Raw genomic sequence first — 27,827 nt, 5'->3', positions numbered from 1 at the left:
CCTTGCCCCAAACAGCTAACGGCCACTGAGGACCCTCACTTCTCATTTCTTCCTACTGGAAACCTCAAGTCAGGAATCAGCTTACCTCCACAGAAAGAGATCCCTGAGACACTGAGGGTGAGTAACATTGGGATGGAAATTTTCAGATAGTTCCATTCTGCTGTGTTGTCTCCCGTCCAGACAGCACCTTAGATTGCCCAGAACAAGGCATGGAAACACACATAAATCATCCAATGCACTCCATTTCATTTACATTCCATATTTGTAAAAGATAAAAATAATAAAATAGGAAACAGATTTCCACCTTAAACAAATTCTGATCTTTCTGCAAAAAGTATCAATTTTCTAATGTGAAAAGTTATTAAGGTTCATAAAACACAGGCACACTCCTTTAATCCCATCAGTTAGAAGGCAGAGGCAGTCGAATCTCTGTAAGTTCAAGGCCAGCCTGGTCTATAGAGTGAGATCCAGGACAGCCAGGGCTACACAGAGAAACCTTGTCTCAAAAACAAACAAAACAAAAACAAAATAAAAAAACAACTAAATACTCTGGGTTTCTTGTCCCACTTATTATCACAACAATCCTACCAGGCAAACACTATTATTAGTTCTACTTTAAAGATTAGGGAAATATGATTAACAGTGGCTCCATAGTCTAGCCTAGTTATGTAGTTGTTAAGTAGATTTGCGGCAAGATGTCAGACCGTTAAAGCCAAGGTTCCAGTTCATACTATAGTTGATAAGAGTTTATTATGACAGATTATAATATTACTAAAGAGACACGTAAAATACTCTTATTTTATGACATCTAGATTAATCTTGAAGCCTTTTTTGGTCTATCTTTTACCAAAACTGTTTCAGTAGATATTTTTGTTTTAATCTTCTGTAGAAATGTTGAACTGTCCTTTAGGCAGAGAAAAATATTTTTTAATAATTGATTTATTTTTTCAAAATTTTATGTACATTGGTGTTTTGCCTGCATGTATGTCTGTATAAAGGCATTGGATCCCCTGAAACAGGAGTTACAGACAGTTATGAGCTGCCGTGTGGGTGCTGGGGATTGAACTCAGGTCCTCTGGAAGAACAGCAGTGCCCTTAACTACTGAACCATTTCTCCAGCCCAAGAAAAATATTTTCAAGGGATTCTTTAAAACAACACTCTAGTAATTTTTCCTTGACATCAGTTGAGCTAGGGAAGTATCTACACAGTAATTTTGAAATCATGGCAACAATTTCATCAAGAAAGCTCATGTAGACACACAGATGTATCATGGCTAACACGCTTGTTCATTCACAAGTTCTTTATAGCTATTGGTCAAGCATGTGACTAAATAAGTCACGTTCTCCTTGCTACACATTGGGGTAAATAGTCACACAGAGTACTGCAGACTAGAAAACGGACCAGCATCTAAGAGATCAGAAAGAGCTCAGACAGCACAGGGCATGGCAGCATACACTTGCAATTCCAGCCCTGGGGAGGAAGAGACAAGAGGACCGCTACAAGTTTAAGGCCAGCCTGTACTACATCGTGAGACCCTGTGTCAAAAACTCCAAAAGAAAAAAAATTAACATTCATATCTCTTGTTATAGTTTTGAACTGCTGTCTATAAACGTTTTCATTAATTCCCCCCTCCATGAATTCCCCTGTAGTTTTTTTTACTGAGACAGGAACTCACTATGTATCCTGGGTTGTAGGAGTTGGTTCTCCCCTTCCACCATGTAGATCCCTGGGATTGAACTCAGGTCATTAGGCTTGGCAACAAGTGCCTTTATCCAGTAAGCCATCTTGTTGGCCCTTATTTACTTATTTATTTATTTTTGAGACAGAATCTCATGTGTCTTAGGCTGGTTTCAAATTCCTATGTAGCTTATGATGACCTTGAACTCCTGATCGTCCTGTTTCCACTCCCAAATGCTGGGATTATAGGCTTAAATTTATATTTTACCGAAATCTATTTACTGATTTAAATTACATTTACATTTTTAACAATGTTAAATATTGTTAAACAATATTAAATAAATGTTAATAAACAATGTTAAATAAAAAATATTGTAACATTTCTATATAATGTTACAAACATATTCTCATGAAATTAAAACTACCATTTTAAGGAAGGAGAGAACTAACCACCCCAGGCTGTCCTCTGACCTCTACACAGGTGGCATGTGTCACGCCCCCTAAAATAAATGAAAAAACATTTAAACTATAAACTGCCTTTATCATGACAGTTTGTCCTGCAGTTAACCCACACCTTTGTAACCCTTCCTTTACTGTTACACATGTAAACTTTTCTTTTGGTCTCAAGGTCTAATGCTGTGATAGGCATCTCTGTTGACACTATTCTGTCCTTTGGCTGAAGAAACAGGAGCTGGTCTGGGGAGGTTGAGTGAGAGACCCAAACATGTCTACGATACAACAAAGGTGAGGTTCTTACACTAGGACCTAAGCTCTCAGTTACTTATGCAAGGCCAGGGGCCTTAAAATAGCCTTCCTGCCACAGAGTGGTGAAGTTGAACTAGATCTGTATTAGCTGGTAAACCAGATCCAGTCATGGATGACCCTGATAGCAAGCAACAGCCAGGTCTATTTTAAACCACATGGCTAAGTGGAACACTGGCTGAAGCCATGTGTTAGAGGTGTGTTTCCCTAAGTCAAAAAGATAGGATCAGAGATGACCACGCCAGAAAAGGGAATTCTCTGAAATCACTCTCCCAACAAGTAAGTGGCCATTTCTTTAGTAGGAAAAAAGTACTAAACTTGATGAAAATTGGTTTACTGTCTTTTGGGGTGTGGGAGGGAGACAGGGTCTCAAGAAGCCCAAGATAGCCTTGGACAATGACCTTGAACTTCTGTTTCCCCTGCCTCCCCCTCGAGTGCTAGGATTACAAACATACACCAGCTTGCTTGGGTTTATATGGTGCTGAGCACTAAACCCAGGCAGTCTACTCTACCAACTGAAGTACCTACAAACCATTTATTCATAACATAAAATACACATGCCAGAGCACATCATGTTCTACATTGTAAGTTAGAAGGTTATTGGAGAGGAACGCGGAGGCAGCAGGCAGCATATATCATAAATGCTCTAAAGAAAAGGGTGGGTAACTCCCTTGTGTCTTATAACATGAGCCATTTCTTACCATACTTTTGTGATCCAGCAAAGAAAGAACGTGAAAGAACGAAGGGTCTCTCCTTCCCTTTAGATCGCTGTATCAATCCTTCTGCAGTAGCCATTTGCTGTAAGTCAGTGGAGAAAGATTGGAAAGAGGAGGCAGGGTGAGGGCACTGTGCCAACATCCTCAATAGACTACTAACATGAGAAAAGTAACAGCTGGGGGGGGGGCATGAAAAGGGAAATAATAAACCCATCAAGTCTTTTTGATGATACAGTGAATGATACCAATTTGCCTCGTAAAGTTGGAACATTTATTCGGTTAGCAATGTCAATGGAATAATAGTAAAGAGGAATAGGGATGCAGATGAGTAGAAGGGTGGTTACCCAGCATGCCTGGGGCCCAGGGTTCAGTCCCCAGCACTGCAGAAAACACACACACACACAACACAACACAACAAAAGAAACAAAACAAAACCAAGCTACCATTTATTCAGTGGTACTATCGGTCGGCATTTTATAATATATTTCCTTATAGTCTGCACAATAATCTGTGAGTCAAGTGGTTTTCATTGACTAAAAAAATAAATTCAGAGACGTTAAGTGTCCACTTCAGCCTACATAAGAAACTCCCAAAGGCCGTTGGCAATTAAAGCAAAAAGCTGATAGAGAAATAAACATGTAGTATCTGGAAAAGACTATATCCAGCCAGCAGCTCCCATTAGAAAATAGCAATTGTGGGAGACCTATAGGCATACAGTCTTATTCTAAAAAATAACAAAGACTCATAGATATAAGTTAGGGTAAGTGATTCTCAATCTTTGGATATGATTAGCAAATAGAGGACAATTCCACCACCTTTATTCAGAAGGCTGAGCAAATTAGGAAAGTTTGCACATTTAAAAACTATACTGTGGTGGTTTTAATGAGAATAGCTCACATATTTGAATACTTGGTCCCCAGTTGGTGGAACTGTTTGGGAAGGATTAGGAGGTTGTGACCTTGGTGGAGGAGGTGTGTTACCAGGGGTAGGCTTTGAGGTTTCAACACTCCTGCCATTCCCGGTGTGCCTCCCTCTTAAAGTTGTAGTTATGGATCAAGACATGAGCTCTCAGCCATTCCTCTGTATCCCACCATGGTCTCTAACGTTCTGAATCCATAAGGTAAATTAAATGTTTTCATTTATAAGTTACCTTGGCCATGGTGTCTTATCACTGCAAAGGAAACTATGACATATACTTATTAAATTATAAATCTATATGTTAAGTCTTGCTTCCCTGATGTGAATGTATATACATATTTATTTGTTGTTTGATTTTTTTTAAACATTTTTTTTTTTAGTTTTTTTTGTTTGTTTTATATGTGGGTGTTTTGCCTGCATGTATGTCTGTGCATTATGGGCATGTACTGCTCATGGGGGCCAGAAGAGGGCTTTGGATCCCTTGGAACTGGAATTACAGATGGTTGTTAGCTGACATGCGGATGCTGGGGATTGAACCACTTAACCATCTCTCCAGCCCCTTTAAAAATATTTTTAAAATTTATGTATATGGGAGTGTATACTCCCTGTGTGGGTGCCTCCGAAGGCCAGAAGAAAGTATTGGATCTTCTGGAGCTGGAGTTACATGCTGTTGTAATCTGCCCAGTATAGGTGCTGCGAACAAACTGAGGTCCTCTGGGAGAATAGCAAGAACTCTTTAGCACTGAGCCATCACTAGCCCTTGTTGGCTTTTTGCTTTTGTGATAGACTCTTGTTGGATAGTCTAGGCTGGCCTAGAACTCATTACGCAGGTCAGGCTGGCCTTTAATTCACAATCCCTCTGTACCATGAATGCTAGGGTTGCACATGTGTGCCACCAACCTCAACTAAGCTAGCAATAGATGGAGATATACAAAATTTTAAAACCTTGCCTTAATTACCTTCGTTAACATACTTATAGATTGCCTGTGCCAATAAAAGTCTTCTAGTAGTATTAAATGCCATATAGAATATTTTTAGATTTATCGGGTTTATTGTGAACGGAAAAGGAAGTAGAGGGAGAAATAATAAACTGGCTGTCATCTGAGACTCACTGTAGGTGACAGCACACACACACAAAGAGACCTGGCAGTACACTGGATTACAGAACTGCCTCCCTGTCTAAAAGCAGGGCACATGACTCTGGCTGGCTTCTGATTGGGATGACCTACCTGATAAAAGCCGTAGATGTTGTGAAGCTCCCTGTGTTCCCAGTTGCCATAATGAATGGCATTCTTTTGCATGGTTAGCTCTGGTCCTCTGAAGACTGAGGGCTCATTCATGTCATTCCATATGAAGAGGATGTCTGTAGATCCCTAGGAAGTGAACCCTGTTCATGAGAATCCTTCCCCAGGGATGATGTTAACAGGATAGTACCCCTGCTCTTTCCCTCTCTTCTTTCTTTCTTCTTTCTTTCTTTCTTTCTTTCTTTCTTTCTTTCTTTCTTTCCTTCTTTCTTTCTTATTTATTTATTTTTTTTTATGCCAATCGGGTTGTAAATTTTGTCTTTTTTATCCAATGAAAATCCCATGCACTTACAACAGTATCTGACTCAAAGAAAGCTATCAATAAATATTTTTTGATAAGAATGCTACACTATATTATCTGTGAAATACACACTGCTCTGTAAGTTCACACAAAGACATCCTTAGGGAATATGTGCCAGAAAAATTGTAAAAACCATGAGGCTCTGTATCATCCACTATCTACTACGAGTCTTTGCTTGATCTTATCTAAAAAGCTGTGAAGAAATCTCTGCTACAACTCCTAACTAAAAGCAATTATTACTATACATGAATTTATTTTTTCTCTAATATTCTGAAAGTTATCTGTGTTAAAGTTGACAGTTGAGTTATCTGTTTGTTGACATATAATTTGTGTTCTTTCCATCTACTCAAAATTGTATTAAAATTCTTTTTTTAAAATTCATGGTCTCTCAGCATTTGAATATCATTACAGGGAAACTCAGGTATCTTATTCCACTATTTTTTTAATGCTGTGTTCTGTACACCATGTCCTAATAAGGCCTAGCTTCCTCCCAGGACACTACAGAACACATCTGAGACTTTATCCACATGATAGATAGATGATCTTTCCAATGTTTGAATGTGGCCTATATGTTTCCTTAACTATTTTTAAGCAAATGTACCTTTATTTGGAGACTCTCTATTATGTAGCTCTGACTGTCCTGGAACTCACTATGTACATCAGGCTAACCTTGAATGCACAGAGATCCACCTGCTTCTGCCTCTGAGTGCTGAGATTAAAGGTGTGTGCCACCATGCCTGGCTTCTAAGCAAATGCACTTCTAAGAATAAGGGTGTATAGTTTCCAAATAATATTTGCCTTCAGTCTTCTTTTGGCACTTCTAAGGCAAAGATCAGCAAGTGTTCTTCTCCTCCTCCTTCTCCCCCTCCTCTTCTTCTTTTTATAAAGATGTAGATAATGTACATTTCCATCTTTATGCATCATAAGAGCTCTTTAGTTATTATACTCTGGCACAGTATTATGAAAGCAGCCACAGACAATAATGAAGTGAATGACTATAGCCATATTTTGCCTAAGGATTGTTATCTATAGTGTTATAAGTATTTTTCTAATCTCCTAGTCAATGATGCTCAGAAGCAAGTATCTTGTGCTTAAAAGCTGAGCTTGGGACACAACTAGACCTGAATTCAAATCTTGGGTCCATCACTTAGTAAATGGGTGATCTTTGTGGGTTTTAAAACTCTCCACACCTCAATTTTCTTAAATGTGGGGTTAAGATTTAATTATCGTTCCAATTTAGAGCATTTTTATCAAGAAGAATGGGGTAATGCACATCAAATGCCTAAGACAGCACTTGGCACGTGGCTTGCACTGTGTTAGGTATTACCGTAATTGTCATCATCACCATAACTGATTGAAAACAGGTCTCTAATGTGACCTTAGTTCTTTCCATGGTTCTTTTAAGATTTTGATTATTATATTTTTCTTTTAACAATACATTATGGCTTATAACAGTGGTCCTCAACCTTCCTAATGCTGTAACTCTTTAATACAGTTCCTTATTTATAACTATAATTTTGCTACTGTTATGAATCGTAATGTAAATATCTGACATGTAGGATATCTGATATGTGACCCCTGTGATAGGGTCAGTCGACCTCCTAAGGGGTTTTGACACAGGTTTTGAGAACCACTGGTTTATAAGATAGTTTCACACTTGTCATAGCTACTCTATTGCTGATGGGGCTCTTTCTTCCTTCTCTCTCTCTCTCTCTCTCTCTCTCTCTCTCTCTCTCTCTCTCTCAACAGCTCTCATGCTACTTAGGCTGGTCTTGAATTTGATAATTAGCTGAAGATGACATTAACTTCTGACCCTCCACCTCCTCCATGCTGGAATTACAGGCATGTACTACATGGGTCTTTGCACTCTGTCAACTGAGCTATTTCCCAATCCCAAGTCTTCTCTTTTTGAGACAGGGTCTTTCTATGTAGCCCTGGTTGTCCTGGAACTTGTTATGTAGACCTGGCTAATTTCCGACTCACAGAAATCCATCTGCCTCTGCCTGTCAACTGAAGTTAAAGGTGTGCATTACCATTTTTTTTTTTTTCTGGAGACAGAGTTTTACTCTGTAGCCCAAGCTGGCTTTGAATTCAAGGCAATTCTTCTGCTCATCTTCCCAAATGCTATGATTACTGTGCCCCCATACCTGACTTCATATTAATTTTCAATAATAGTTATAGAATAGGATTTTATATTAAAATTACATAATGTTTAGAAAAATAGAATAAAAATACATTGTACTGTATTTTGATATATCATAGTCTAACATAGGTAAAAACCACAATTTTTATACATCTAGTAATATACCTAATACCATCAAAGTCTATAATGTGGTATCTATTCTAGCCTTTTATATGTGCAATTTATCAAAAGCTACTTAGTTAAAGCAGTTCTAAGCGACTACCTTTTCCTTTCATCTTTCAGGTTAACTAGAAAGATGAATAAAACAGAAACAAACAGAAAGAGAATAAAAACCAACCTGATAAACAGGAAAAGCAAAAAGGCTGGAATACCACTCTCTGACCTTGGGATTGGTGAAATCCAGGTAAGACGAGAGACCTGCAGAGGCGCGAGAATGGGCAGTCTGTCAGGAACAGTGGTCTTTACAGTTAGATGTGTGGGGAAGAAGATGTGAGAGTCAGGTTACCAATGGACACCTTACGTCAAGGACAAAAGACAACTGAGACAGGCATGGTCCGCAACAAGTGAACGAAGCCATCCTTAAAGAGACAAAATTTAAACCTTTTAACACCAGAGCCCATGGGCACGCCAATGAGCAGGTGTCAGGATGGAGCTTGGCCTTCACTAATGGCTGAGAAAGGCAGGAAAGGCTGCTCAATACCCTGCAGTGACCCGAGTTTTTCAAGAGAACATGGACTTGTTCAAATGGCTCAAAGGAGAAAAGGAAGGTACTGGTTTCTCCACAGCACTTGGATTTATGACACAGTGGGGATTTCTTTTGGTCTTTGGTGAATTTCTAACAAGGCTTTAAAATAACAACTTATGCATCTAGAGTTCCACAGGCAGCTGAGGCCACTCATGAGAGGCTGAAAGTCAAAACTATGGGCTAAAAGGACCAAGAGCAACCACAGGGAGAGCCTGCCTGCCAGACACTTCACCTCTACCTCCCCACCCCTGACACTTTCCTCACTCCCTGTTTCTTATCTCTGTTTGCTTAGAGAATTAACATGCCATGGAGATTAGTCTGCTTGCTTATTTTTCATTCATTCCTCTGGTCACTGACTGATAAATGCACTCTTAGCTCACTCTACCAGGTGTTATTAAAGATACCAAAAAGGCGATGGCGTATCTCCCTTAAAGGTGATGGAAATGTGTCTGGCAGAGAAAGAGATGCCCACAGGGAACGAGAATGTAACCACAGATGTTTTATTAAATGGGACAGAACAAGTGGAATGGGGTTACCATACCAGGCCAACACACTCCTTGGAAGTCGCCACCTTCTGGGTTCTTCACAAAGAAGCCCTGTTCTTTGGCTTTGGCATATACTGAGTAGTCAGGATCCACCTTGATGTGGGGGTCACTGATAACCACAAGCTGTCAGGACAGAGGTTTAAAGACCATGTCAGTTTTATGAGGCTTATGTTCACTCGGGTATTTTTACCATAGTTTGGGATGGGGAGAGTCGAGGTTTACTCAGAAACTACAACTCACTGAAAATTTTGGACATTGCTAAATCCCTATAACCTTTCACTAAAAGTTGTTATCCACCAGGCAGTGGTGGTGCAGGACTTTAATCTCAGCACTCAGGAAGCAGAGCCAGGCAGATCTCTGTGTGTTCAAGGCCAGCCTGGTCTACAGAGTGAGTTCCAGGACAGCCAGGGCTACACAGAGAAACCCTGTCTCGAAAAACAAAAAAACAACAACAAAAAAAAAAGTTATCAAATCAGATAAATCCTCTTTTCTAATTGTCATGGTTTATCGTTTTTTATGATTATTTTACAGTTATTTATTTATTTTGTGTGTGTCTGTTTGTTGGTCTGTAAGAAGATGGTTCTCTCCTGCCACCTTGTGTGTTCTGGGGCTTGAACTCAGTTTCACAGACTTGGTGGCAAAGTGCCTTTACCCACTCCGCCATCTTAGCAGCCCCCACACACGTTTAAGATAGCATTTATCAAGCTTCTGTCTGTGATGCCAGGTGCTACAAGAAGGGATTAAATAGGCAAGATCCTAACTCCCCAGGTATTTAGAGGCACATTATAACACCGATGAAATAAATCATTAAAGAAATCAAGAACAGGCCTGGGGATCTAACTTAGTCAGTAAATAAAGGTCTTGCCTTGCAAGCATGAGGACTGAGTTTGAGCCCCAGAACCAATGTGAAAAAGTCAAGCATGATGGCACAGGTTTGTAATCCCAGCACTGGGGAGGAGGAGGCAGGTCTGTGGGGTCCCCTGGCCAGCCAAGTCAGTGAGAGACCACGTCTCACAAAAAAGAAAAAAGAGAAGTGGATAGCATCTAGGAAATTGTATAAGGCTGTCCTCTGGCTTCTACAGGCATATGTGTGTACCCATCCCCTCACAAGCCCCTTCCAAACCACAGAAACCACAGAACTAACGTTAAAACCAAACCAAACCGTCAAAATAGTAACTGCAACTATGTACTTCTCAATGGTTTCTCTCCTTCTCCTTTAAATTTCAGTTCTTCCCTTGGCCAAATTTACAGGGAGAGTCTGTCAGTGAAACGTATGAAAAAATAGAGAATCTGGCTACTTTTTTCCCCTTTAATTACACTTGTCTATTTGTGTGTGGAGCAGGGGAGGCACATGTTTGTCATGGTGTGCATGTGGACAAGTTGCATGAGTTGGTTCTCTCCTTCTACCATGTGGGATCCTGGGATCAAACTCAAGTTGTCAGACTTGGGGGGCAAGCACCTTTACCTGCTGAGCCATCTTGGTCCCCAGGACTCCATTTTTGACCCTCTGTTGTTAAGACTTTCAAGCCCTGCCATGTCCTCCTACCCTTCTGCCCACCTGCAGTCAAGCTGACAAAAACAGCTCTCATGTTGGTGGCAGTAATTTGAACAACGCAGCCCATGTGGAAGAACTCCTATCCCAGCACCACCTGTTAGCCACCAGGGACACCAAGCTGGCCCCCCCTTTCCCAGCTTTCTCAAGCCATTTTCAAAGCAGTTTGGGAGACAGCCCGGCTCTCTCCAGATGCCTCACTATGTGAGAAACTTTTCTGCTTCTGATGTCTGTGTAGTACCACCAATTTTGACAATGGGGCCAACTTTTTAGGGGAGAAGGGTGCCATCCCAGCAGGGTAGCTGCAGCCAACAGGACTGAAAGACTCAGGCCCCTTCACTGTTCTGGGGGTTTACTCACTGTGGCAGGGGTGGATGGCATCACCGCATTTCAGCACCCGTCTTTACCTTTGAACACCGGTCTTCTGTTATCAGTTACTATTAACTGGAAGGCACTATTTTCACAATGACCTTTTCATCAGAGGGTCTTCCTCAGCTGGTGTGCCCAGGCAAATCTAACTTTGGGATTGAAAAGCTTTAAACATCAGGCTGACTTCACCTTGCGTTTTTTGCTCCTAAGTAGCTCTTGCATCCTTCTGGGGTTTGCGAATCTCTTTTTGTCCCAGGTGAAGTATTTCTTGTCCTCGGTGTGCTCTATGTCCAGCCACATGACATCGTATGGGATGTCGTGCTCATCAAAACCTGCATCCACTGCCTTCACATCCTGCTCATCTTCATAGTTCCAGCGGCACTGGTGGTACCCCAGGGAAAAAAGAGGGGGCATGGCTTGTGTGCCTCAAAAAGAAGATGACAATGGAGGCCACTAATGTTACGCAATCAGTGAACATCTCCCCAGTCTCTACAGGGGATTAAGCACTGGGCTTGCTACTGCATAGGCTATCAAGGATAAGAAAAAATAGACCCTGCCTTGAAGACAGTGGCAATTAGGGTGATGGGGCAGGCATATAAATAAACCCCGTCCTGAGGTATAACTGCTATGCTAGTGGTATCAGCCTAGCGCTGTGGGAACACGTACATTCTGCTTATAGAGTAATGTGGGATCTTCAGAGGTTTCCCAAGGCAGATGAGAAGGGTGGAGGCTTTGGATAAGTAGGAGGATGCCAGGCAGGGAGACCAGGTAGCGCTCATAAGAACAGGGACTAGAGACACAGGCAAAGAAGTACATGTGGTCTAGGAGAAAATAAATCCTGCAGGGGTTACAATGTGAGACACTGAGAAGAGATGAAACTGGCAAGGATCAGTTTATAAAGAGCCCTGTTCTTCAAGATCAGACTTTTCTCATAATTTTTACTTACAGTCACAAATGGCAAAGCGGGGGCTGTGGATGCAGCTCAGGTGGCAGAGTACTTGTCTAGTATGCACAAAACTCTGGGTTCAAAATCCCCAGCACTCTATAAAACTGGTGGTGATGCATGCCTGTGATCCCAGTACTTGGGAGAGGTAGAGGGAGAAGAATTATAAGTTCGAAGTCATCCCTGGCTACATAGAAAGTTCAAAGTCAGCTTGAGGTACACGAGATCCTGTCTTTAAAAAAAAATGAGGGCAGTGAGAGGCTCAGCGGGTAAAGGGTCTTGCTACCAAGCCTGTTGACCTGAGTTCAATCCCTGGGTCCCACAATGTGGAAGCAGAGAACTGATTCATGAAAATTATTACAAAAGAGAAGCTTTGAAACAAAAGAACAACCAGGGAAGTATGTTCAGCATCATCTGGAGGGTGGGAGGTAAGGGGGAGGTGGTGTCTGCTGAAGCACGCGGAGTGTGTGAGGAAGGCACAAAGGTGGAGAGTAGCACTTCCCTGCTCTAGAAATCTCAGAGCCAGGGACCCCCACATGCTCCTCAAGTGCTAGGGTACCAGATTCCTCCGGGTACCAAGGGCTTCCATGCAGAGCCACATGCTGGGTGGCCAATAACTTGTAACTCCAGGGGCTCAGACACCTCCTTCTGGGCCCTGCAGGAACTTTATCTCAACATGTATGTACACAATTTTAAAATAAAAATAATATCTTTTTTTCCCCCAAGACAGGGTTTCTCTGTGTAGCTTTGGCGCCTGTCCTGGAACTCACTCTGTAGCCCAGGATGGCCTCGAACACAGAGATCTGCCTGCCTCTGCCTCCTAAGTGCTGGGAAAAATAATATCTTTTAAAAGACCATTATCATCAGTATCTCAAAAGATGAAAAAAGATAAAAGACTAACAAAGTAGACTAGGCATCATGGAACAAAGAGTACGGGGGTGAGAGGGGGCGTGGGGTGTTAAGAGATAGGAATGTTCTCCACATCAAAAACACGACAACATAAATGGAAGGCCTGGGAGGTAAGATGGAGAAAGTTTCTCAGAGAAGAGGCAAAAAGAAAAAAGGAGAAAGAACAAGGATGCGAAACTCCAAAGGGAATGGTAGAGACTGTTTCCCAGGGCTGAAGGACACTAAGACTGGAAGTGACCACATCTCACCCTCAGCACAGAAACCATTTGAAAGGGATGCATCAAGGAACTTACTGTAAAATTTCCCAACATCAGTGATAAGGAAGGTAGTTCAGTGAGAACAGATAGATCATGTGAAAAGGAATCCAATGGATGGTTTTGGAGTAAGAAGACAGGGACAAGAGAGAAATGCCTTTGAATTCTGAGGAAAGGAACTTCCAATTTAGCTGACTCAATTACCAGCCTGGGGTGAAGCTAGGAGAAAGATGGCTTATCCTGCAAGAAGCAGAGCATGTGCATTTCCATTTCTTTGTGTGTGTGTGTGTGTGTGTGTGTGTGTGTGTGTGTGTGTGTGTGTGTGTATGGAGACAACCTGTGGGAGTTAGTTCTCTGTTTCTACCACATGGGTCCCTGTGACCAGTTCTTCAGGCTTGGCGGTGTCTTTACCCATCAAGCCATTTCACTGGCCCTGACCTTTAGTCTCTTAAAGAACAAATATTTTACTGCTAAAGCCAGTAGTATATTTTAACAGAGAAGAACACATTTAAAAGTCCAGGATGGAATAGTCTTTGCTACAGGGAGATTATTCCCAGAGACTAAAGGCTCCAAGCAGGCGCAGGCATATGACAAGTGTTAGGATTAGAGAGTGGGCAGTCTAGTGTCATGTTTAGCTTGCCTGGATGTAATGAGGATGGGAAGAAAAACGCTTGCTACTTAAAATGCTTAGGGATGTTGTTTGTGATTTCCACATAGTGTAGAACAAATATTAAGTTGCAGTGATGATACACAGGACAGACGACACATAATGGAGTGAAGAACTAGCAATCTCCATGCAAGTACCTGTGAGGGAAGAGTACTGCTTGAAGATGTCAGAAGGTGTAGGTCCTGTCAGCAGAAAAACATCAATGATTCCACTCTCTGACATCCAGCGCACATCAGTCCGACACCCGACCTTTTGTTTGGCAGCTGCTGGGCCCATCTGGGTCAGTGTGTGCTGGAAAAGGACGTAACGAAAATCTGAGAAATTTCACCTATATCACCCAGTTCTAAGTGACTCTATCTACATTTGGTAGCTCCTACTGACATTTGCCAAATACACTGCAAAGCTCTTGGTCACAGGAAAACGCTGCTGCAAAGAAAAGGCTCTGACTGCAGTGTTGCAGTGTGGCAGTGTGGCATGCAGGCACATTCCACAGCTCACCTCAACTGCTGGCTCCGTGTGGATCTCCACCAGTGTTTCTGAGGCATTCAGCCAGAAAATGGCTACAGTCCTGCCCTGTTTGTGGGCCAGGAGATAAGGCACGGAACCATAAATGCCCATTTTGTCATGTATTTGATATCCATAGACATCTAGGTTATAAAGACGGTATGCATCTCCGTCCCTGAAACAGAAAGGAGGCTTATCACCAAATACACAAGTGGGTTGTTAATGAATAGAATAGCTTCATTGTCTCCTGTAAACAGATCATTCACCCCCTGCCAGGCGTGTGGGCACACACTTATAATCCTAGCACTTGGACGGTAGAGATAGGAGAACTGTGAGTTAGAGGTCAGCCTGGGCGATATAGCAAGTTCTAGGTCAGCCTGGGTATGTAACAAGACCCTATATATAACCATTCCTCTACAAAGACTCATCTCTTATCATTTGCCTAAAGGTTTCCTGGCCCAACCTGTGCGTGTGATCCTCCTCCTCTGTCTCTGTTGGCTCCCTGGGAACCTCAGGCTTGGATCCTGAAATACCTTTTCTAAAGGTCCCCTGTGAATCCTCCAGAATAGCAGACACATAAGCCCCCTCTGCTGATGGACTGTGTGAAGACTTCTCTGCAGCTAAGGAAAAGAAGTACATCCTACCCCACTTGAAGATCTGGAATAGGACTGAGCTGGGGGGCTCCGAGCTCAAGTGGGGGGTAGGGACTAGTCACTATGCCTACCTACTAAGTAAACAGTCTCCAGACCTGACAACTTTAAAACAGTCTCTGCTTCTCTTTGGCTTTGGCTCCTCTTAGGCAGATGCCCCTGGGATCCATTTGTCAGTAGTGTCAGCCTGAAATGGTCTCTCCAGGGAATCATAGGGAATTGGAGATGCCACATTCTCTGGCATGTTGTCCTCTTTAGAGTGAAAGTCCTTTTCTAGATCATTATTTTCTTTTTACTGTTCTCCCAGGGTTCCATAAAAAAGATCCTACACAGTAAAAGCGAACCTCCACTCTAATTAAAATTACTCCTTATTTTTATTTCTGTATCTTTGGGTTCACTATTACAGCTTTTTTATTAATATGAGTGTGTGTACACACATGCGGAAGTCAGAGGACAGCTTGGTGGCATTGGTTCTTTCTTTCCATTTTTATGTCCTGTGCTAGTTTCTTTTCTGTTGCTGTGACAGATACTCTCACAAAAAAAAAAAAAAAAAAAAAAAAAAAAAAAAAAAAAAAACACCTAGGGAGAAAGGGCTCATTTGGCTTACAGTTCCAGGTTACAGTCCATTATTACAGACATTTACAGTCAAGAGCAGAGAGAGAATAAAGATACAGATCCTCGCTTGTTTGTTCTTAGCTTTCAGTTCTCTTTTACTGTTCGGTACCCTGAAAACTACTAGGAAGGTTTCTTAACTCCGTAAGTAGTATCAAGCCAGAGACGATTTAAGAATTCTTGCTGCCACTTACCTAGTATTTTTAAGTTGGTGTGATTCTGCATGTTGAGGGATCCCATAGAGATGTTCAAACCCATGAAAGGAGAAATCCAAACCAACAGAGGAAGGACCTGTAGGGGTCAGACTCATGGCTGAGTTTGCTTCTCAACAGATCAATCTAGAAGATTCAGTTAATTTAGCTAACTAGACTGGGAGTAGAGACAGCTGAACTTGCCCCGACTGACCAAGGCTGTGCACTGATTTTGATAGTAAGATGCTGTGATGTCTGGGGACTGGTGGATGTATGTGTATGTGTATGTAAAAGTGAGTGTTATACATAATGTATACGTATGAAAAGCTCTGCTCACTTACTACTTATGCTGCCTGAGCCGTATACTGAAGCTCCTTTTCCCCTGGTACTGAGCACATTTAATCGTTGCTGGATGAGTTTGTGCTTCTCTTCAGCCTGCTAAGCTTCCTGCCAGCCTTGTCTGTGGCTCTCTACAAGAACTCTTACATAACAGCAGCAAAGGCTTTCCTAGATCCTCAGTTTATGACTTCCCATGACTGTGATATGTGAGCCCATCCTCCCAACCATATTGCTAAACTGGTGAGAAATGTCATAGACAGGCATGTGACACCTGTGACAATGATGAGGAGGTCTAAAAACATTGAGAATTACTAGCTAAAACTGTTAGAGCAGATGAGCTGTATAACTTGGGTTCTCATCACTTGGGTCTCATGAAAGTAGAATGTGGAATTTATAGCTGTCTGATTTACTCAGAACAGCAAGCAGTGTGCTGGCCCAGGCCCTTTCCTGAGACCATAAGCTGCATGTGGCCCATGCAGTGCTCTCATTCTTCTATAAGGTATATATAATTACTTCTCTGTTGCAATGCATTATTGAAGAATAGGAAACCCCACCCAGAGATTTTTGTTCACCTTACAGAAGTTACTTGTTTTAGGTGCCAAAGCTCAAGGAGTTTGTTTGTTTGTTTATGGCACTGGGGATTGAACCTAGGGCAACCCCACATTAGCCAAGTACTCTATCACTGAACTGTATCCCAAGCCCTCAAGTGACTTTTAGACATAAATATTTAGCTATTTTGGAATGATCTATTTTAATACTATATCCTTAACTTTGACAATTTACCATTAGCTTTGACATCCACAAATTTTCCAAATTTCTCTTCCCACAGGCCTAGGTCCTCTTGATTTTCCTAATGATATAAAATAGAGATCAAAATGAGCTTATAAACTGCAACACATGTGGTTACCATAATAGTATATCTTACTGGATTACTAAGAGTGAGGTACTCCAAGATGGCTCAGCAGGTAAAGGCCCTGGCCTCCTCATAATGCAAGCTTGACAGCACAAATTCAATACTGAAACCCACATAAGAGTGGAAGGCAAGAAATACCGGGCCTACACACTTGCCCTCACACATGCATCATGTACATTTTTACTATTATTATTATTAACAAAAAATTTAAGACAGAAAACGCAGGGTGTGTTAGCACATGCCTTCAATCCCAGCACTGGGGAAGCAGAGGCTGGTAGATCTCTGTAAATTCAAAGCCAGCCTTGTCTAAACAGTAAGCTAGGCTACATACTGAGACTCTGTCTAAAAAAAAAAAAAGACTGAGAAATGAGTCCATATTTTTGAAGACCAGTTTATAATGTATATTTAATAAATCAAATTTGTGTTTTCTACAAAGTCAATACTCATCCTTATGAACCTTTTTTTTCTGTGTTAAAATATATAACATACACTTTATCTTTTAACCATTTCCAAGTGTGCAAACCAGTGTCACCAAGTACATTTGCTCTGTGGTATAATGATGACCATCCTCAACCACCAGCTCCACAAGTGTTTCACTGGCCTAAACTGGACTTCCCTACTAAATAACAACTCTCTCTTTCTCCCTCTCTGCATCCCTGGCAAAACCATTCTATTTTCTACTCTAGGAATTTGACGATAGTCACCTCATGAAGTGGAATCATATAGTATTTATTCTTTTGTGACTGGCTCACTTCACAGGTCGTCTTCAGGTCTTATTCATTTTGTAGCACACGCCAGAACTTTCATTGCCAAATACAATTTCATTGTACACACAGATCACATTTTGGTTTTGTCATGTGTTTCTTCCTCCTATGGTTACTGTGACCAGCGCTGCAATGCCCTCACTTTTGGGTACATACAAGAAGCAGGACTACTGGGTCATACTCAATTCCATGTTTAATTTTTTGAAGAACTTATACATTACTTGTCACAAACATCTTCATATGAACTAAAATACAATGATGTTTTGAAAAATGTAGCCTTTGCACGTAAAAGAAATAAAAGGAAAAATTTTTTTTCTGGCTTTTCGAGACAAGGTTTCTCTGTGTTGCCCTGGCTGTCTTGGAACTTACTGTGTAGACCAGGCTGGCCTCAGACTCACGGAGATCCACCTGTCTCTGCCTCCCAAGGGCTGGAATTAAAGGTATGTGCTACCACCACCCAGTTAAAAGAAAAAATTTTCATGTGAACATATGAGGTAAAACAATGAGAATCTAATAACTTAAGTCAGTTCTAATTTTTTTCTCACACTTATTTATGTGTCTGAGGGGTATACAAGCCACAGTGCATATGTAAAGGTCCAAGGACAACCCACAGGAATTAGCTCTCTCCTTATACCACATGGGTTCTGAGGGTTGAACTTAGGCTATAACTTTGGCAGCCCCCCCTGGGCCATCTTCCTGGCCCAACTTAGGTGCATTCTGAGAGACCAGAGCAGATGTTTATTTTCACTGAGTTTCCCCTTGTCAATCAGGTGTGTGTCCGTGATGGTTTGAGACGTCACATAAAATGGGAGGACAGTGAGTTCTCAGGTCTTACCTTTTTCTATAGATACAATTTTCTATAGCTACAATTTTCTCAATTTTACATAAGAATGAGAAAATATAAACCGCATGAAAGGAAATTTGCTTGAAAATGAGTTGTCCTTTTCCAGCTTCCTTCATCATCATCAAAGCTTCTGTAAAGTGAGTCTGTGCTTCTTTGAAGTCACATCTGAATGTCTGAGGTAGGGACTGTGCTACCCTGGGGCCAGGCATGGGCTTTAGAGTCTGGGAACTCCCTCAAGCAGTTGAAAAATTTCCTATAGCTATGTTATCAAGTTTTTGTGAAGGGACCTGTGACTCGAAACTGCTGCTCAAGCTATCTGATCAGCTGTCTCCCAAAGTGGACTTGACACATCATCAAACACAGTGTATAGTCATGCATTTATCTTTGTTCAGAAACAGAAAGTTTTCTTATGTTCATCAATACAGACGAGTCTTAAGAAAAAGAAGACTTTGTCCTTAGGGCATGAGAAATACTTTTATCATTGCAAATGGCAACAGTTACTGTCAAGACTCTGTCAGGAATTATGTGGCTGTGAATAAAGATTTCTAGTCAGGTACGGTGGTACATACACATAACATCAGCACTCAAGAGGTTGAGGCAGGAGAATAGCTGTGAGTTGGAGGCCAGCCTAGGCTACATAATGTGTTTCAGAGCAGCATGGGCTACAGAGTCCTAGGGAGACAGTTCAGTGGGTAAAGCACTCGGTGTTCAGTCCTCAGCATCTATGTAAATTGAGTAGACAGAGTGGGCTGCGCTTGGGAGGCAGACAGTTGATCTCCGAACAAGCTGACTAGAAGACTAGCTTGTTGGGGAATATTATTTTAACTAAAGATGTGTTACATTTGTTTGTGTTGCATTTGTTTAATTATATAAAGGTATGTTGCATTTGTTTCACCTTGCCTGCCTAAGGCACCTGATTGGTCTAATAAAGAGCTGAACAGTCAATAGGCAGGAGAGAGATGGGCGGGCTGGCAGGCAGAGTGAATAAGTAGGAGGAGAAATCTAGGCTTGAGAAAAGAAGGAGGAGGAGAATGAGAGGGAGATGCCTGAGGCCAGAAGTAGTGAAAAGAAGGAAAAATAAAGTTGGTTTGGGTGTCGGATTCCAGAAACTCCTTGGTTTGGGAGCAGGTTGGTGGCCCAAAAGAAAGCCTGTTAGACTAGCTGAATTGGTAAGTTCTGAGTTCAGGTGAGAGACTGCTTTATAAGGTGGAGAGTGATTGAAAATGACACCTGGTGTCAGCTTCTGATCTCCACATATGCATGCAGGTACACCGATGTACACATAAGCACAGATATGTACATACCACACCCATATACACAAACGCACAAAAAGACTCGAGTTCTAGATTGTCTATTCTTCATAACTCAGCCAAAATAATCTTTTAAAGACAGAAGTGAGACCATCTATCCCTATGTTTAAAACCTTCTTTGTTCTTAGGGTAAACTGAAAAGGGCGCCTTCAAAGAAGGCACACTCTGATGGACCAGGAACTTAGATCAGTTTAGTGATGAACTACAGGAGGCGGTCTTCAACAGGTTTTGTGAAGTAAAGAGCATTGCTAGTCTCCCCACAGAAGAGCCTGACTAGTTCTTTAGCATTTACCTGTCTCCTTTCCCTTTGTGTTCCTTCCTCCTAATGTAAGAAACATATGGATACAGTATGCATAGTATATACTGCACACACACACACACACACACACACACACACACACACACACACACGTAAATGAAATGTAATAAAAGGTAAATAGAGAATAATTGAGGAAGACACCGGTACTGATTTCTGGCTTCCACTCCTGGCATGCGCACACCTACTGAAAAGACCAAGATGCTAAGGTGAGTAAACAGACTATAACAAGAAATCCCCTTTTATATACCAAGCACCCCTCTGGAGAAGAGGGGAGCAGAATCCACTACTTGTTGACAGGAGTGTTAAAGAAGATCAAGGGTAACTTGCTAGATCTCAATTACCTGAGAGGTGTCAACCGGAGCACTCTCCTCGTTCCCTTTGGTAGCTCTGTTTAAACACAGATAAAGTTATTTCAGTTAATGGGAAGACTGGAAGGATTTAATGCAGTAACAAAGAGTCTCATTTCCAAGTCTTCATAAATTCTATCCTTTAATTTATTAAATATGACATCATTATAGGCCTGGCATGGCGGCACATAACTAATCCAAGAATTTAGAGGGCTAAGGCAGAGTATCAGAAGTTCATAGTCATTGTTGCTTGCATAGTAACTTCAAGGCCAGTCTAAGCTACAACACTCTGTCTCAAAAAAAAAAAAAAAAAAAAAAAAGAAAGAAAGAAAGAAAGTAGGGGCAACAAAATGCCTCAGTGGGCAAAGATACTTGCTGTCAAGACTGGGATGGTCTAGAAGAGAGGCTTCTCCCATTTTCACCAAGTGTTGGTTTAAAATCTTCCAGTCTATACTTGCTGCTTTTATCATCAGAATAAGTGATTATGTGGTCCACAGAAAACATTTTGCATTATTTATTTCCACACGTAACTTTTTTTTAAGTTGCAAGTTATTTTTATTTTGAAATGTTAGCTTTGGAAAATCTTACTATTTATCATAAAAGTAATAGGTCCTCATTGTGGGAAAATTAAGAAGTAGTGAAAAGAAGGAAAAATAAAAATACCTAAAATGCCAACTACTCTGTCATTATCATGTAAATAGTCTTTCTATTGGTTACTTTTCTATTGCTGTGATAAAACACGATGACCAGGGCAACTCAGAGACGGAAAAGTTGGTTTGGGTGTCGGATTCCAGCGCGGTAAGAGTCCATGAGGTCGGAGTGGAGGCAGCAGTCGACAGACGTGACCACTAGAGCAGGAGCTGAGGGCTGCATCTTGAACCACAGCGGGAAGCAGAAAGTGAACTGGGGATGGTGTGTGTCCTTCTACTTTCAAAGCCTGGTTCCGGTCACATACTTCCTCCAGCAAGGCTAGACCTCCTAAGCCTCCTCAAACAGCACCAGCAAATGCCGGAGACCATGGGGACATCTTATTCAAACCACCGCATTCTTTGACTTTTTTTTTTTTTTTAAACTGAGAAACATTAAAAATAGCATAACAAAAAATTGATTACACAAGCTCTTCAGCCACCTTTAAAATCTTTGTGTGTGTGTGAGGGAGAGGGGAAGAAAGCTCGGCCAGCAAGGCAGGAGGAGCAGGGTTGGAGGCAGCTGGTATTTGTTAAGGTAGGTCCTCAAGGGTCAAGAGTGTATACAAATACCTTTGCCTGTGAGGAGTCTGTAGGTGCTCAAAGTATAACTGGCCCAGGGAGTTGATGCTGATCACAGCCTCGTTCTCAGACACAAGGTCTATCTTGAATGGGTTTGCTGAAATGTGACACTTCAGATCTCCTTTTCCGTCGGTCAGTATCAGGCTGCCGGCATCCCCTGAGCAGGAGACCAGCCTGGACAATGAACCAGAAAGAGAAAAAATAAATAAATTGCTACAGGTTTACACAAGTCTATGTGATGTGTAACTCAGAGTGTTGACCAGCAAATCAGTCTTCCTGTGACAGACAATAGGTGAGGTCTACAGTAGGGAGCCATCATGGAGAGGAAAGAAAAGAGCTTGGACAGAACCTAACTCTACCACATACTTCATAACCACAGGTAACAAAGTTATTCAACCTTTCTATGACTAATTCTTTACCTAAGAAATATAAATAAAATTAAAACTAATAGAATTTTTGGAAAAAATTAAGTGAAATCATACATTCCAAGTAATTGGTACAGGTTGGAAATGCGAACAAATGTTCATCATCATCATCATCATTTCTGTCTATAATGTCTAGTGACACTTGGGCACTCAGAATCGAAATAGTCACATTTATTTTTAATTTTTAAATTACATATTACAGTTCTACTTTGTGTGCCGTGTGTGTATGTGTAGGGGTGTGTGGGTGCCACAGTGTGCGTGCGGAGGTGAGAGGACAGCTTGCAGGAGCCGAGGACCAAACTCAGGTCATCAGAAGTAGAGGCAGCGCCTGTTTCTGCTGAGCCCTCTCACTGGCACCATGGAAATCTTAGACTTCTTCAGGCAGGCGACTATTCTTCTCATGAGCTTGGCCGTAACAGGCTCTCTGGAGGTTAGGAGGCAGTGAGGGCTGATAACCGTGAGGCATAAGGAACACAGAAATCCCTTTGCAAAGTCTGTCTCCGTTGAGGTCTAGTCGACGCTCAGGCCTGGCAGGGACAGTGAAGGAACAGGAAAAGGCGACAGAGGGATGGCTCAGTGGTCAAGAGTGATTGCTGCTGTTGAGAGGACTCACATCTGGCAGATCACAGCTGCCTGTAATTCCAGCTCCAGGGGATCTGACCTCATTCTCTGCCCTCTTCAGGCAACCACACCTGTGAAGTGTGAGTGCACCTAAGAAACACTCACAGAAGGAGCAGGAAGAGGGGGGTCTCTGCTGGAATGGAAGGCTCAATGAAGTTTGGAAGTTTGGGTATTTAGAATAAGTTTTACAGTTAATGCCCTAAGTCACAGATCTGAGTGGGCTGTGAACTCAGCTTGTGATTTAATTCAGCAACCTGAAATATAAAACTCTGAGGCTGCATTTGCAGCTATAGAGACCATGTAGCTAGATAAGACGTGAGACAGTCATAGAAACTAAGTAGTTTTCTAACAACGCTTCTGTTAGAGACTGAGACTGTTGTTTCATGTCATTAAATGCTTCAGAGAGGCCCAGAGGCGTGCATTCTGAGGGATGGTCACAAGGTGCCATATTCCCACCACTTGGCTTTCAGTAGGCCCCTTATTTCGGTTGACTATCAGCAGAACTTAAGCAAGAGCACAGAATGCTGTGGTTTATTCCTCCTTGTATCAGTTCACTGGGTTATCATAACAAATTACCACAGGCCGGGTTGTTTAAATAGCAGCTTATTTTCTCACAGTTCTGGAAAGCTAAGACCAAGGTGTTAGCAGGTTGGTTTGTTATAAGGCCTATCTCCATGGCTTGAAGACAGTTGCCTTGTCACTGTGAGTGTCCCTGTGCATGTGTTACCCTAGTTTCCTCATCTTATAGGGATAGCAGTCATGATGTATTAGAGCCCCACTATTATGTTCCCAGTTTAACCTAACTATTGTTTACTATATCTCTATCTCTAAATAGAGTTGTGTTCTGAGGTACCGGGGATGAGGGCTTCAGCATATGAATTTGGGGGACAGGGAGACACAATTCTGCTCACAACACTGGTATTCTATCCTTTAATGGTAGCCAGGTTTTCACTGCCTTCACTGTCAACTAGGTCAGCTGGTTAATCTCATACCCATGGTCAGTTGCTTATACCCACTTCTGATATCAACTACTGTTGTCAATCGGGTCTTGACTGTCAATAATAGAAACAGTTTTGGCTATTTTTTTTCCAGACAGGGTTTCTCTGTGTAGCTTTGCGCCTTTCCTGGATCTCGCTCTGTAGTTCAGGCTGGCCTCGAACCCACAGAGATCCGCCTGCCTCTGTCTCCCGAGTGCTGGGATTAAAGGCGTGTACCACCAACGCCCGGCCCAGTTTTGGCTATTTTAAGTAGAAAATCCATAACTTACCAAAGAGAACTGGTTGTCTATAACATCATTAGGAGGATTTAGGTAATAGGGTTCAGGCTAGCTCTGCAGTAAAGCTCCCAAGCATGAAACTGGATAAATGGACAGTCAGTGGACTTCTATCTCAGCTATAGTCAGGAAGCTGAGAAATCAGAAGTCACTGTGGCTATTGCTTGGCTCCAGGGTCATGTCATCTTAGCTGTAATATGAAGATTAGGGACGCGTGGCCCTAACTAGTGGCCTTACAGCCATTGACAGCCGCCAGATCCAGATAAGCACAACAGTACTGAACAGTTTTGTTAAGTACACATGAAGAGCAGAAAGTGAATCACATCAGAAACTCTAGCTAGAAAGGGGTCTGGGAAGGGCAAAAGGCTGCTTTCAATGTTTCAGTTATGTTGGTAGCTCAAGGTCCTCTAGAAAGTAGTCGGCACCCAAGCAGAACTAACAGCGACACTTATCACACAATGTTTATACAATCTTTACTATCTATTGACAACCATGGTTTTCTGGAGGAAATTAAAGCATCTGTCTTAACCTTACATTCTTTCACTGACAGAGCAACAGGAGCCGCCAGGCAAAGCAACTCATGCTTTACCCGGATGTCTGCCCAGGAGAACTGATGGAAACTTTGCAGGTACTTGAAAAACACTTTAATCCCTAGAGATTTTTTTTACCTAGATACTGATCATTAATTTATCTCTGGCTCTACATAAAATTAAATGTTAGGCTTCTGAGAATACCCTTAATTAAAAGTGAGTCCGTCTAGCTGTATAAATCACTGGGAGAGTTAGTGTATTAGATCTCTTGAGTCATGGTGCTAATCTGAGTGGGAAAATTAAATAGCTTCTCTTCTACTTGGTTCCAAACTCAGCCTAATAAACTTTTTTTTTTTGGTGAGAAACAGAGCAGGCCCAAATTTCTGTCTCTCCTCATTCGGAGGTACAAAACAGTTTTGGAATGGGAGATAAAGAAAAACAGAATAGGTAACATAGAAAATTTATAAACATATCCCCAAATGATTGGCTACTAACCCTGTAACTGGCTGATTGTAACTCTGAACACCCAGAATAGGGGGTGCATTCAAGGTCTGACTAAAGAACACGCTGAGGTTGTACATAATGGACCCTGCCCCTCGGCTTACCTTACAGTTCCTAGCTTGCTGGTGATGACGTCAGGAACTTCATATCTTGGTTTCAGTGGGGTTTCTTCATTGATTTTAAGTCTGAAAATGTTTTTCTCTATACCATAAACTTCAGCCAGGAGAGGAGTCTGGGAGCAGAGGTGTGAGATTAGCTTTAACAGGTTACCTCCGTGATAATCTATTCTAATAGTCAAATGACAATAATTAGGAAAGCATTTGTTTAAATTAGTATAGGCCAAGCAAATTGGAGAATGCTGGCAATAAAAAGGACACGTCCCACATCTATGCTTGCACTTGCTTGGTTATGGCTGTAGCACAAGAAATATCTTCTGTGTGTCTGTGGCTAGGTAAACGTAGGCTTATCCAAACCAGGATCTTTAGAGTGAAAGGGGTCTCCACTAACAATTGAACTGGATGATTGCATAAGCTGCAATTGGACTTGAAAAAATTGGGACGTATGACCAGGCACAGATGTACTGAGAGTTTAGGCGTTAAATTCAGTGTTACCAGGCTCCAGGTGAATGAAGGATGAAAGAAACAGGCTCAGGGAAAGAACTGAGAAAAATGATGATCTTTACAGTTCTTAAGCGTGGATGAAATGAGGTTCACTGCACTAAAATCAACAGATTTTTTTACAGCCAGGAAAAATAATAAACTTCTAGGGAACTTTTTCATGGGGCTGGGAAATTTAGGTAAAAATTTCCAAGAGGGATGGAAACAACACAGAACTACAAAGAGAGTAAACCTGAAAAATAAAATTCAAAGCAAGAGGAGAAACCCCACAGGAACAGAAATGGCTGGATTTGGGTCACAAAATGACGCACCTAGATCAGAGGGTGACTTTAAGACAAGTCTTCAGCCAGTGTATCATACTAGTCTCTACTGCAAATTCTTCACGAAGCATGCTGCTGAGCTTTGGTTATACATGGGTACCGACATTGTTATTGTCCGCTGTGATGTAGGCTCAGCGGGAAAGGTCACATGATGTAGTGTAACCGACATGATGTGGGGAAATCAGAAGACAGGCAGCATGGAAAACATCAAGCAGCATTTGAAAAGCCATGTGACTGGAACCTTGCCTCTGGAACTATAGGGGCAGTCAGGGCAGTGTCGGTAATACTGTCCTGAAGAGCTAATGCTGTGGCTGCATTCGTCGTCATTCTAATACAGGACTGCTACAGAACTGATTATAATTTCTGTTTCCATGCTTACTTTTTCACAAATCCGAGTTGTCCCGAGCATGCCATTAGAATCCCAACATTTGAAAATGCCCAAATACAAACAGAGCTGAAACTCAAATTATCTATTCTCTCCCAAGCTAGACATATAGTTTCATAGTTCTTTTTAATTCAACTAACATTTATTTTATATGTAATATTGCGACCACTGAACTCCTAGAGGGGTTGCAATTTAGAGAAGATGATACCTACATAAAATTTACATAAAGCGGAGATGAAAGTATGAATACAGATTTAGTGGCAAAATAGGAAGGGGAGTACTAATGTGTGCGAGGTGAAGAAGGCTTGGGAAGTCTCTCTGGGAGCAGGGGGAGGGGAAGCTTTAAAGAGGGCCTTCAGGAGTTGGTAGGAGAATAAGTTAGGTTTCTATTGCTGTGATAAACACTACCACAGAAGAAAAGAGTTTATTTTACATTGCATCTTACAGTCTATCATGATGGAGGTCAGGGCAGGAACTTGAGGCAGGAACTGATGCAGACATCATAGAGGAGTGCTGCTTACTGGCTTGCTCAGCCTGCTTTCTTATAGAACCAGGACCACCAGCCCAGGGATGGCACCACCTACAGACAGCTGAGTTCTCCTACATCAATCATTAATCAAGAAAATGCCCCACAACACAGGCTAATCCGATGGAGCCACGCTTTCAGTGGAAGCTCTTTCTCGACCCAGATGACCCTGGCTCAGAGTCTTCCTAACGTTTTCTGTCTATGAGTTAAATACCATCAAATAGTGTTAAGAATGTAAACAGAATAAAACAAAACAAATTAAACAATGGGCCTTTATTGTAAGCAACCTCTAGTGTTTTTGTTTTTGTTTTCTTTAAATAAGCTAAGCGAGCTGTTGGGGGCCCAATTTCGAGCCTTTAGTTGATAACTGTCTAATCTTCCCCTTGTGCCCAACTGTCCCTAAGTATAAGTGGAACGTCTCCTCCTTTGGCAGCTGTCACTATGGCACACCAGCTGCCTTAAACAATCCAGGAAGGGCTTTGTGGAAACTACACCCCAGCTGCAGAGAACACTGCCACCAAGACGCTGCTGAAGCCACACTTCTGCTTCAAAAGGCCTTGCTCTCGTGTGGAAACCTTCATGGGAGCTTAGGACAAGCCTTGATGGTCACCAGAGGAGCTTGCCTCCAGCTTCTCTGGAGGGCTGCTCTAGATCTTGTAATAGCAGTCCTCAATTAGGTCAGCAGGAGGAAGAGCACCTCCCTTGTAACTCAGCAAAAAACCCTGAGCGGTGCTTATGCAATAGCTTTCATTGGTGGGAATG

General features: G+C 41.9%; 1 protein-coding gene across 2 annotated transcripts in view; it reads right to left on the bottom strand.

Annotated features, from left to right (window-relative positions):
- Ganc (glucosidase alpha, neutral C) overlaps positions 1-27,827 on the bottom strand; it is a 54,518-nt gene that overhangs the window by 18,072 nt on the left and 8,619 nt on the right. Inside the window, exons 4-16 of one of the 2 annotated variants that reach the window (XM_059261197.1) lie at positions 25,322-25,449; positions 21,859-22,041; positions 20,594-20,639; positions 16,886-16,952; positions 15,767-15,863; positions 14,305-14,485; positions 13,944-14,097; positions 11,223-11,458; positions 9,109-9,235; positions 8,160-8,239; positions 5,304-5,447; positions 3,142-3,238; positions 86-187 (exon numbers count right to left, since the gene is read on the bottom strand). In XM_059261197.1, coding sequence (XP_059117180.1) covers positions 86-187; positions 3,142-3,238; positions 5,304-5,447; positions 8,160-8,239; positions 9,109-9,235; positions 11,223-11,458; positions 13,944-14,097; positions 14,305-14,485; positions 15,767-15,863; positions 16,886-16,952; positions 20,594-20,639; positions 21,859-22,041; positions 25,322-25,449 — 1,642 coding nt within the window. Of the gene's footprint in view, positions 1-85; positions 188-3,141; positions 3,239-5,303; positions 5,448-8,159; positions 8,240-9,108; positions 9,236-11,222; positions 11,459-13,943; positions 14,098-14,304; positions 14,486-15,766; positions 15,864-16,885; positions 16,953-20,593; positions 20,640-21,858; positions 22,042-25,321; positions 25,450-27,827 lie in introns of those variants that run through there. The other variant, XM_059261196.1, reaches the window with a different exon arrangement.

Source organism: Peromyscus eremicus, chromosome 4 (assembly GCF_949786415.1).
Source record: "Peromyscus eremicus chromosome 4, PerEre_H2_v1, whole genome shotgun sequence".
NCBI lineage: Eukaryota > Metazoa > Chordata > Mammalia > Rodentia > Cricetidae > Peromyscus > Peromyscus eremicus.
This window is presented reverse-complemented; position numbering and strand designations above follow the sequence as displayed.